At 33.5% G+C, this 12,705-nt stretch overlaps 1 protein-coding gene across 5 annotated transcripts in view; it reads right to left on the bottom strand.

Moving 5' to 3' along the window:
• STRN3 (striatin 3) overlaps positions 1 to 12,705 on the bottom strand; it is a 47,932-nt gene that overhangs the window by 6,597 nt on the left and 28,630 nt on the right. For 3 of the 5 annotated variants that reach the window (XM_072337234.1, XM_072337233.1, XM_072337235.1), the window contains 5 exons: positions 11,182 to 11,322; positions 6,729 to 6,862; positions 1,565 to 1,740; positions 1,377 to 1,424; positions 211 to 332 (listed from right to left, as the gene is read on the bottom strand). In XM_072337234.1, coding sequence (XP_072193335.1) covers positions 211 to 332; positions 1,377 to 1,424; positions 1,565 to 1,740; positions 6,729 to 6,862; positions 11,182 to 11,322 — 621 coding nt within the window. The remainder of the gene's footprint in view (positions 1 to 210; positions 333 to 1,376; positions 1,425 to 1,564; positions 1,741 to 6,728; positions 6,863 to 11,181; positions 11,323 to 12,705) is intronic. The other 2 variants (XM_072337236.1, XM_072337237.1) reach the window with 1 other exon arrangement.

The following is a 12,705-nucleotide window of genomic DNA, read 5'->3' as shown; positions in this document are numbered from 1 at the left end:
TTTGCCACTCTGTTACAGTTCTATAGACAGCACATCACTAATGCAAATGGAAGTAAGCAATGAACAGTAATTGCACACAAAAGTTGAAAGCGCAATTCATTTGCCAAATGGCATTCACATTGCGCAACAGGCTTAGAAAACAAGTTGCAAGTGGAAAATTTGTGTCCAAAACAATACCTGACAGGTTTTTTTCTTTTAAAAGGTGCTTACCATAGGTGTCATATGGGTCCACATTAGGGCTAGGCATGTTCCACCACTGGATGGTTGCATCAATACCACCACTGAAACATTGTTCTCCATTAGAACTAATTGCCAATGACAATACAGGTCCACTATTGGGAGACAGAATAAGTAGTTTACTGGTACTGACAACAGTACAGTTACAATTTTGCAATCTAGTTTTAAAAGGCAAAAAAATAAACAAAGAAACAAAAACAAATAAAATACCCTGGATTAAAAAATTCTGTTAAAACCTTAAGTCTTAGCAAGTTATACAAACCTACATTAAAATATTTACAACTTCACTATCAAAATTTAAGCAATTCAAAAACACAAACTTCAGTAGAAACTAAGTCTGCAAAGCAGAGGGAATTTATATATATATTTTAAACAGACAATCTATGCCTATCTAAAAATTCGCTGTGCTGAAAGAGGTTGTTCTAGCTCTCTGCCACTAAAACTATGAACTTTCTCAGATGGACAGAAACATATGCTCCAGAAAACTGGCTCAGAAAAATAATCCTAGGAGGAGTACTTCTTGGTTAAGGCTAGACTGCTGGTTTAACTTCTTGAACCTGTTTGCAGTGACACTAGACAAGCTGTGTCCCAAAGGAAGAAGCACCTTTGGACATACCACTAAGTCAGGTTTAACTGTCTTGTAAAACAATATCCCATTGGCTCGCAACAGGCCATGCTTAACATATGGTTTACTGGTCTTAAGTGCAGATTAGCAAACTGAAATTACATATTCAAAGCTGGTAAAAACAGATACTACTAGTTGAAATCACCTACATACTTCAACACAGGGAGAAATGAATGTTAAGACTCCATTAAGTCCTTTTTTTTTTTTTTCCTTGATGACTGCAACTGTATTTTTCACCTCAAAACTATCTGAGGACTACTATGTTAGACTACTAGAATTCTACCTTATCTATTTTCTTTACATATTACATATTAAAAGCCCCAGCCCAAGACATTGCTCAGGCAATTCCAGTATCATATTCTACATCTTCTTCCTTTTTGTTTTATTGTGGACTCTGCAATTGATGACAGGGATTCAGTATTGATCTGGTTTTAAAGAGTATAATCTTGTCTATATAATGTTTTATGAATCCAGGAGATCAGAAAATTATCAAGTAATTCTGATAAACACTTACATGTGGGCCCTAAATGTGTAGATGGGTTCTACATCTAAAGAGGCACTCCTGAAAGATGAAGAGGAAAAATCATTACGCAAAATGAAGTCTCTACTGAAAAACTCCAGAAGCGTTTAACAGTTTTAAGAGAATCAATTTCAAAGACTTCTAAAAACACAACTAATGCTTCATGAAACCCATACACTTACTTTTTGGCAGGAACCGTTTTCTGCAAATTCCAGAGTTTTAGAGTATGGTCCTCAGAGGCTGTAACCAGCACAGGCTCTACAGGATGAAAAGCTAATGCCCGCACTCCATCAAAATGACTGCGTAGCGTATACTTAGGGTTCCATGTCTTTCGGAAGGCATCTTTATTAGCTGGCAGCTTAAAAAAGAGAAGGCATAATTTTGAGTTTAAAAACCATGTATAACAAGTATTTGTACTTTAGGAAAAGCTTGCTTTTCTTAATTCAGTTAATACATATTCAAACTTTAATATGCATTTCACTATTGGTCAATATGCATAAGTAAATCCCTCTCTGGCATGCAACAAAGTCTGCAATATAATTTTTTCCTACTGCAGAAGCTTCTTTTGTTCCAGTGTAGAAAAGAACATAATACTGAATATGCAAACAAGAAGCTTCGATTTTCAATTTTTTGTTTTAAATCTTTTTTCTTCTTCCCTGAAAAAAAAATACCAATTTCATTGCTTATCATATACTCCGTAATGAAGGAAGAGATTACAACTTTCAAAAGCCCATTATCGTTTAAAGACAATTAAAATAAACTTCAGGTTCCCAGATCTCTTCCTTAGATTAACATCTTGACTAAGAATGACAGGAACCATATGTAAATCTTGAATAATTCTACATGATAAGGCATGTACAGAGAAATAGTTGAAGTATGAGGGCTGCTCTGAAAGTTACACTTTATGATATTGGCCCACTACTTCATAAGTGGATGCTGGTGGTATGACAGTAGAGACTGAAACTTTCTGCCAATATTCCATTGTATTTTGTTGCTGTGCAACAAACTGCAGCAGAGGAGCAGCCTAACAAACTGACAGCTGACACAAATGCGTTTAAAGCGCAGGTGAAACAATTCCTCCATGCAGAAAAAAACATGCACTCACCGTTCATCTCTTGTGAAAATGCATAGCTAATGGTGGTGACTATGTTGAAAAATATTATAATATTAAAATATTAACACCCACAAATTATAGACACAATATTAATGCTAGTTATCTCAAAAAAGTTACCAGAAAACTTCTTCTAGTGAATGCAACAAAGACTAATTTAGAGCTCCAAATATGATTTATATTAATCAGAGTGTAAAGAACCACCATAAAAGACTACATTCCACTTATCCTAAAACATCCATCCAAGGAAAAATAAGACATACATATACTTCTCCCTTCCTCTTAAGAAATTATAAAGAGACTTTAGAAAATTGACTTCAGTTAAATGACCAAAATTAGCAAATGAAGAACCAGTAGATACATATTCTATACTCTGCCCTACACACTATTTACCCATGTACTTGTGGTTCTCAACTACAGGCCCAAATCTCTCAGTACCCAAGATACTTCTAGAAACAGAGATTAAATGCTCTCATATCTACTAAAAATTTTAGTAGATGTCACAACTGAGAACAAAGAATCAAATAATAATGTAACAGTACACCATAACATCTCTATCCTAGACTGAATTATCAGCAGTCACTCAGACTAGATTTGATTACGACCAATCAAAATAAACAGAAATGCTCAGACAATCCAATTTACTGTTCCAAGTTATAATAGATGGGTAGAAATTTGCTTTCCCTGTATATTAAGGTATTTGGTTTTTTGTTTTTTGTTTTTTTTTTTGCCTAAATGCAAACTATGCCAATATCAGATCAAGCAAAATAAATCTGTTATACTAGATGTACAATGTAACCTTTTTAAAATAACTATGTAACAAACAAATTCAATTACAAAATATTTTACTTTCAATCTTCCTTCTCTGCAGCGCACCAAGTATCTCGGTATTTTTGTCAATATTTAAGTTATTTAGAACTATACTGCACTGCACAGCCTTTCTAGAAAGAATAATATCCTCTTTATATGAGGGAGCAGAGTGGAACTCTGGAGCTCTGTTTAATTATTAAGAAAGTATTTCTCTAGCTAACAGAGCTCCTTAATGTTTCTAATCATCATTATTTAAATACATTAATCTACCTGGCTAACTCCTGTTGCCTCATGCACTTGTTGCAGTCTGGGGCTTACAGAAATTAATGCCCAGCATCTAGAACAGCTGTGCTTAGCTTTAACACTTTACACCCCAGATGAAAGAAAAGACCTTGATTCTTTCAGTGTGATGTACAATGATTTTTGTTACACTTGTTACATTTTTCTTCACTTGACTTCAAGAAAACTAGGACTGAGAACACTCATCCTTACTTGAAAACAACAAAAAGTTTATTAACTGCTGTTGTTAAAATGGCTGTTGTACCAGTAACTTCATTCTCAGTAGTTCAGAGACACTGAAACACAAGGTACCAAACTAACAGAACTTAAGTGTGCATCACAAAATCATGGTCAGAGAACTTGGAAAATGTATTTGCTGACTACAAAGGACAAATGTGAGATAAAAAACAGGGCAGTCACAAAATAAAAAAGTAAAATATAAGATGCAATGTCATATCAATATTTTGAGTTGGACAAATCAGAAACCTCTCCAAACAAACACGTAGACACACAACTCCGTTAAGTTTTAAAGGTTCTACTGGTAAAAGCCAGAAGATAAAGAAAGGAAGATATGACTACAGTACCATATATCTTCTTCTATCTCTCCCATCAGCACTCTCCCTACCCTTTCAGTGAATGTTAATTAAAGAGATCAGTTAAATTCTTTATCCCAGTCCCTGGATCAATAAAAAGTCACAAAGCAGATGTTTAGAACAGTAGGGCCAACCAAAAACAAATCTGCCATCTGAAATGCCAATCACTGAAAATCAGAAGTAAGCAAAAAAACCTTTTACCATTATCTCCTTAAACCTAAAACAGAAAACAAGAACCCACAAATTCTTACCAAAGCAGGAGGGCAGCGAAGGAAACACTGAATAGATTAGAAGAACAATTAGAATTGGAAATGCCTACTTTCTAGCACATAGCAACTCAGTCATTCTGCCTTACGAACCACCAGAGAATCAGACTGAATGAAATTTCAACTGAGGAAGATTTTAAAAGCAAACAAACAAAACGAACACCACCAAAAACCAAAACTAAAAAAGCCCTGAATGTGTTTAAGAGCCGTTTGGATGTGGTGCTCAGAGATATGATTTGGCAGAGGGTTATTAGAGGTAGGGTTGCGGTTGGACTTGATGATCTTTAGGGTCTTTTCCAACCTGAGTAATTCTATGATTGCAATGCAAGAGAACTACATACCATCTGAATTTCAGTCTCTTCAGATCAATGGCAGGACAGGTTCCCTTCTTCTTATATAAAAGCATTAAGAAAACCTTTCTACTTGTGTAACTTGGTATTAAAAGTTTTTCTTCTCAAGTACAAGAAGAAATCAACACACATTTTTCAGATATACTCAAAGTCTCAAAAAGCATTAGAAAAGGAAGACTAGAGAGGAAGCAAGGAAACTGAATGACAACTACAGTCAGTCACTTCTTATTTCTATTTGGTAAATGATCCAGTTGGAATGAAAACAAACAAACAAAAAAAACCCACAAAAACACTTATTCACATCTTTTGTCTCCTTTAACTGCCAGACGTGGATGACACCACTCCATATATCCCTCAAATTCAACAGCCTTTACCAAAAGGGTCTTGCTAGGAAACTTGAAAATTCAAGAACCCTGAAGCACCTGTCAGTAAAATGAGAATAAAAAAAACCCAAGAAGTTCAGTACCTTGATTCTGAGATTCTGAACTGCTTTGTGGTTTTTTTTTTCCTTCATGCAAATTAGTATTCACTGAATGTACAAGGAAGAGCATTTAGAGGTAAACCAAGTCAATACAAGACTATGTAAGAAAGCACCCCAAGCTATTCAATTCCATAATCCACAGGGTAATATACGACAGGTTAGGGGATTTGTTTTAATACCAGTTCTGGATGTTTCAAATTTAAGCTGCCTTAACCATGTACATCACTGAAATTACTAAAGAAACCTTTTCTTCCATGTCCATTTATTCACAGGTTTAACTGCATTTTTTTATTTTTATTTTTATTTTTTAAAGTGTTATATTCTATACATTGCACACAATCCTCAAGTCTGTCTGTTGTATATTTTTACATATGGCAGATTTAGCCCGGAAGACTGTAAAATCCAGAGACAGATAATATAAAGAACTGAAACTGAACTCTGATTTCAAGTTACTTGATTTCTCAGAAGTGCTGTGTCATTCAAAATGAATCAGACAATCTGAAGACTAACCTTTTCTGTGAACAGGGCAATGTATTGTATAAATGTATGAAATAGGGCAAATATTTTTAAAAGTATTTTTTATTGAGCTTTTTATAGTTTTCTAAAAGGATGGGCATTTAAAAATTTTCAGTTTTCAATCAGGAAATCTAACTACGCAACCTAACACCCTACAGTAAAGAATGTATCAACATTTGCTTCGTGACAACATTTAGTATTTCTATCAGTTACAAATACTTAAGGACAACTATGATTAAATAAAATGGCGTGCAGCTTAAGTACTTCTAGACCCTGTAACAAAAACCCCCAAAACTGACAAGATACTTTAAACACAATACAATATGTAAGACTTACCTGGACTTTTCCATAACTAGTCAAATATTACTAGCCAATTAAAAAAAAGAAAAAGAAAAAGAAAAAAAGAAAAAAAGAAAGAAAGAAAGAAAGAAAAACCCTAGTGGAAGTAACTTAATTTACGTGGTAAATGACAATCTCAAATCGCTAGGTAATGCTAAAAATACTCCCTAGAAGTTTACATCAAAAATAAACAGTAATATATAGCTTATGCTATTAACACCATATAAACAGGAAGAGTGGAGCAGAGCAACACATTTGTACAAATATTTAAGTTTTGTGCCATGTTTTCTCAATACTCCATTGCAGTGTATAATTGCCATTTTCATTTAAAGAAATTCACATTAAGGAGTCAAACTATACTCTATGCTATTGCACATCCCCCAGTTACAAAATATGAATGAAATTATGTTAGAAGAAAATAAACAGGTCATTTTAATTTTGATTATCTAAAATACACAGTACATTCTAAAGATGCCCCCTTCTCCTCCCAAATAATATTTGCTACTAAAAGCTCTGTTCTCCACATTTGTAACGTTCAGGGTAGAGAGAAACTATCATTTATTAAACTGTAAAAAGAATTTTAAAATAAAATTGCACTTACATCATAACTATAGTCTGCATCATTTGTTACTGTCAAGTCTGCAAGGTCTCCAAGGCCCAGTACACTTAACAAAACATCATCAGAACCCATAATAAATGACTTGCCTCCTCCAGATGGAAACGTTATTGGTTCAGCTACAAAGAATAAAAGTTTCTTTAAGTTTCAGTACAACAATTTAAACATTGATGAAAAACTGCATTGTCACTTACAAGCAAAGCAGAGTTTAAAACTGAACTAGTACACACCACATACACTTCAAGTAAAAAAAGAGAACACACAAGCAAACACATTAAAAACATAATTCTTCATCGTGATTTCAGTAATTTCATTTTAACTTGCCCACAAAGATGTACGTAATTCTACAATTTACAAATTATTTGATGTGAGAAGGTAACAAGAATGAAGTGACTTTTTATCATTTTTCAACATCAAATCTATGTCCTACATCTCCAAATAATACTTCACTCACTACACCACATTGCCTGCCTTCCCACCACTTGTTAATGTCTCTATGCTCTGCACTAATCAAATATCTCTACCTGCACAAGTATTTTTATCTCAGATCAAAGTCTCCTGCAAAACTTCTCTTCTACTCCAAATTATCAGATTATTTTAGAAAAGAAATATCTGTTATTTGTGAAACTTACTTTCTCTACACAAATGTAATTTTAAATTCCTAAAATCAAAAATTAACTACTACTTATCTCAATTACACCTGTGCTCTCCCCAAATTAATATGGAACATTTTTATTAATTGCCATTTAGAATAAATCAATGCAAATTACCTTTTTATAAGCCAATTCAAATGCAATCAATGCAAATTACCAAATTATAAGCCATTCATTCTGAACAAACACCTGAACAATAAAGTTTCAAACATTCACCCACGTTCTTTATAATCAACAATACTGTTTACCCCCTTCTACAATATCCCCAAATACCAACTTAGTGGTGAGGAATATGGCTTAAAAACTAATACTTGAGCATGCTATTAGAAGCTGCTTTTACTTCTTGGTATTCTCTTTTGTGAAAAAAATGGGATGCTTGATGGGTATTTTAGATCAACTTCAGCAAAATGGGAAGTTCAGCAAAGTGTAAGTATTTCCAAAGCATATTAAATCTTATTTGACATCTTCAGAAATTTCACTGAGTTATGGCATCACTGTGACAGCGCTTCTCATTTCTAATCCTCTCGGAAATAAAGCTCTAGCACACGCCACTTTTATTTTATACTTTTGTCATCTAAACATCTGACTAGAATTAAAGTGAGATCCAGTATTTCTATATGAAGCTAGAAATAACACCACAAATGTTCTCTGGAATAACTTAAGACAGTGAAACCCTCAAATAATAATTAGCTTTTTTTTTCTTTTTCTTTTCTTTTTTTTTTTTTTTTCTTTTTCTCTTTTCTTTTTTAATATTCAGTATCTCCTTGGTTTTCTTCTGACAGAAAAAAAGGAGGGAAAAGAAAAAAAAAATTACTTTATTTGGAAATCCCAAAACTGGCTCACCTACACTGCCCTGACTCACAAATACAACTGTCCACTTACAAGCCAAATCTCCCAAGTCACAATAAGAGAAACAGAGCTTCCCAGACCACAGGGGAAAGGAGGCAACATCTTCATTTTACACCTGAGGACACTTTCCATCCTCATTGTGATGCTGTGAGTCCTATCTGATCTAAGACATGCTCACATACTTTAAATGAGCTCCCAAAGTCTATCCTCCTAATAGTGTATGAGATTAATACTGTCAGTGCTTAGCAAAACAGCTTTCATGAGCGAAGCTCTACCATTGAAAATTGCACAGTAGAAGTCTATACATAAGCCTATCAATTTCAACATCTCCTTAAAACTTCCAAGTTAACATTATCTAAAACGTAGAAGCACATTTCTCAACACTAAAGCTGACAATATATATATGTAGCATAACTACATTTTGACTAGTTCTAAAAATAAGTTTATGCAAGTATGACATCCAATTAAAGACTGAAGAATGTTTGCAAGTTGTATGGGTTTTCAACACTGGGGTTTTTTTTTTGTATATACTTTTTACATACATGGCAGAGAAGTAATACAATGAAATAAGTTACAGCTACAAAAAGAAAAGATCCATACCTGGGCATATATCAATAGGCATACGGAAAAAGAATATATATATATCAAATATTTTTCTTATTAAAATAAAAAGATTATTTCCACAGCTGTGGGATTAGGTGTTTAAAAAAAAACAAAAAACAAAAAAAACAACCAAACAAAAAAATAACTCTTTACACAATATACTGGAGGTAGAATCAAGGCATAGCTCAGAATTATGCTGTACGCTCTATTTCTATGGCAAAACAGAAACTTATTTTAATGGCCGAGACTACAAAATGTTATTACAGCATAATAATTTTCTCATTCTTAAACCTGTACCTGAGTAGAAATAAAAATTTTAGATTGTAAAATATACACTTCTGGCCAATTAGAACCATAGTTAAAACTGGAACCACTGTTCTAACACAACTATAGTTTCTATTCTGATCCTCCCAACCTCACCAAGTTAAAAAATAAAAATAAAAAAGTGAGCTTAAAAACCACTTGAATCTCTACATGAAAATAGCATTTCCAACTGCTCCATTTGTAACAGAACTGGAACACTTTAATAGCAGAATGTAGCATAAAGCTTAAGTATAGCCCCAAGAACATTACAGCTTGGTAACATTCATCATGCTAGCCTGCCCTAGCAAGAAAGACATACAATTGTTCCCTAAAACTGACTGCAAAAAACCTTCACTTGGAAACCACAGCTGAAACAAAACAAACAAACAAACAAAACAAACTGAGAAAAATGCCATGTTGAGATAATTAAGTATCTGAGATTTACAAAGGGCAGACTTAGGATGAATGCAAATTAAGCTTGTGTGCTTAACGTCATCTTTTTATAATGAGGTTGTGCAGATTTAGAAAGCCACACAATATTCAGGATAGAATTTCTGGCCAAAACAGCAAAGCTTACACTACTATTCCAGCTAAAACATTATGGAGAAATAATTAACAGATATTCATACTACTGCTCTTAATACAGCAAACTGAACTGAAATAATCATACAAGCTCATAAATAGATAGAAATACAATTCTGAAGGCAGTTTACTTGAAAACAGTTTGGACAATCTTTATTTGAAGTGTAGCACAGAGTCTATTCTACAGGAACCACACAACAAAAGTCAGCCCTTATCAGATTCAAATCTACAATCTATTTCTTCAGAAGGATTGCTTCGTACTGTATTACTAGTGATATAATGCCTTTAAAAGAAACATGACATAACGTGTCATTTAAAATACATTGCAGCAGCTACATAGTTACTGAGATGCCAGACCCCTCTATGCCATCAGACCACATTCATATTTGATACTACAAGGTACATGCAACATTTCTGCAGAAGAAACTGCCATTAGTTCTTTCAGTTGCATCCTACAGGTTAATTTGATACTTGTGCATCTTTAAATCGTGAAATAAATAAATAAATAAAGATGAAAAGGAAGGCAGTAAAATAGGAGGCTGGAAAACAGGTAAAGTAATAGTACAGGATAGCAACAAAAACACTTTCCCACAAACTTTACACTTCTCTGCTTAGAACAAGACAGAAACTTGAGGGTGAGAGAGGACAGACAACAGCAAGGATTAAGGAAAAACAAAAGAACCAATAAGCAGCAACAGTAATAATGCAAATTGTTTTGACTTCTGGGATAGCTAGTAGCATGCCAGGGCTTATGGTTCAAAGATCATCCTAGAAGAGCAAGGTGTGAATTTGGTTGAGCACTTTAATTTTATTTTTTAAAGCAGACAATTTATATCACAGCATTGTAATCTTGAAAAGTACTACCTTAAAAGTCAACCTTAAAACCGCTCAATAATAAGACTTTGGGCTATGTGGATAATATTATGCTGCTAACCTTCACTGCATAAGCTAATCCTGAAACTGGACCTAATACTTGGTAGAAAAATGTTTAAGATTATACATAAAATAGGACAAGAGAATTTAAAAAATAGTAAATCAACACGAAGCTTAAGGACAAAGAGACAAATTAGTCTCTTAAGTTAAACAGTCACTTATAAATGTCACTCAAAAACACAAACTGATATCAAACACTAATACTCACCTTTTATCCCTCAATCAGTAACACCCTATTCATACAACATTTTGCTACATGGGGTCTGCAAACAGTGATTTAATATTAAATAGTTCCAGAACACACGACTGTACATGAAATTGTTTAAAAATACTTAGGAAATAAAGGTCCGTAACAATAAGCCACAGCTACATGAAACCATTTGGGAATACCTGTAAATAATAATGATGTGGCAACCTGCAACTGCATTAAGCTTTATAGAGGGGACAATAAATGACAGCGTGTGCCTTCTACAAGAAATCTCCTGAAATACAATAAGTAGCTGAATTTTTTGTACCTTCCTCTGCTCTTGCACCTTCATGATCAGTCATTCTAGAAGAGGGTGACCTAGATTGATTAATGATTCCTGAAGGGATGTGGGGTATCTCATCATCTCCCAGATCTGCTATCATGTCTTGAAGTTTTGTCCTGTTGACTCCTGTAAATTAACGTCAGCAGCAAAAATTCATTTGATTGCCACCGCTTGACTTGACAGAAGTCTAAAAATCCATTTAACTAAGTAAACAAGAAAAATTACTGATGGGACCTCCTTAAAATAAACACAATGCTTTGCTTTTGTCTTTGTATATAAATACAATCGATCTTTTGGAAATCAAGAGTAGTTACATGCAAACAGTCTGAATTCACCAGATCAAAAAACCAAATGTTTTGTATTCTGTTCATCTATTTTATCATTTCCTGTAGGAGAAAAAATTCATCATACAGCCCTTGTGAGAAGCCAAACACCAAAAGAACACAATTATAAAAATACACATGAATTAAACACTTGCTAATACAGAACTACCTATACTAGACAACTAAACATTGAGAAAGATTGAAAATAAAAGATAAGCTCACAAATGAGGGGGAAAAGTATAAATAAATCATAACTGGGGAGGAGGGAGGGGTGCAACAAACAATTAACTTTCCCTGGTTTTGAATGGTATTTCATTTGGATAAATTGTTTATTACAATACATGACCACCACTAAATGATAATGCAAATGTGCATTGTATTTATTAGATAAGCCTGCCTCTAGAAATAAAATATATTAAATTAAGTGCATTAATTTCATAATATAGATTCCAGCTAACAAAAACAGTAGGGTCTAATTAAAAATATTTTAATTAAATTCACTTATGTTTTCAACTTCTAGCTTCCATTAAAAATAAAAGCTTTAACCATGAAGTGAAATTTTAGCAATAGACTCCTGCTGTAATGACACTTTACTAGCTTTAATCAAAAGAAAGCCCTCACAGGTAGCATTGGCAATTATATTTTAAACAAACAAAAATGCTTATGTTATATATTTCTCTTTAAAATCCACTACAAAGTTTAACTACTTCTAGATGGATATAATAAAGTGCAAGTAATTTCTAACATATCAATTTCTGGTGAAGTATGCATTAGGAAGTGTTTTATTATGCTCTGAGTTGACACGTCACTTCTATTAGAAGATACAAACCAAAACAAAGCCTTCACTTTATGACATAGTAAGAGGTAAACACTTGATTTACAGATCACTTCTCAAAAACAGAATTGTTTAAGTAGCTGAGTTCTAAAACACACTTGTTGAAATCATGTTTGATCAATTTTTAAGATCTTTGACAAAAAATGGTTAAAAACAATGTATCCAAAAATAAGCATCCATCAATAATTAAGTTTTCTCAATGTAACGCAGGGAGGGATCACTATCCACACTAATAATTGCAAAACGTGTTCATTTTGCCAAATATAAATTAGAACTCCCTGTACTTTTCTGTAGCTTCAATATTTCACGGAATATTTCTTTCATGGAAGCCACAGTATTTCTATCATACCT

This window comes from Excalfactoria chinensis, chromosome 5 (genome assembly GCF_039878825.1).
Source record: "Excalfactoria chinensis isolate bCotChi1 chromosome 5, bCotChi1.hap2, whole genome shotgun sequence".
Classification (NCBI taxonomy): Eukaryota; Metazoa; Chordata; class Aves; order Galliformes; family Phasianidae; genus Excalfactoria; species Excalfactoria chinensis.
The sequence above is the reverse complement of the archived record's forward strand: the minus strand, read 5'-3'. Positions and strand labels throughout refer to the sequence as shown.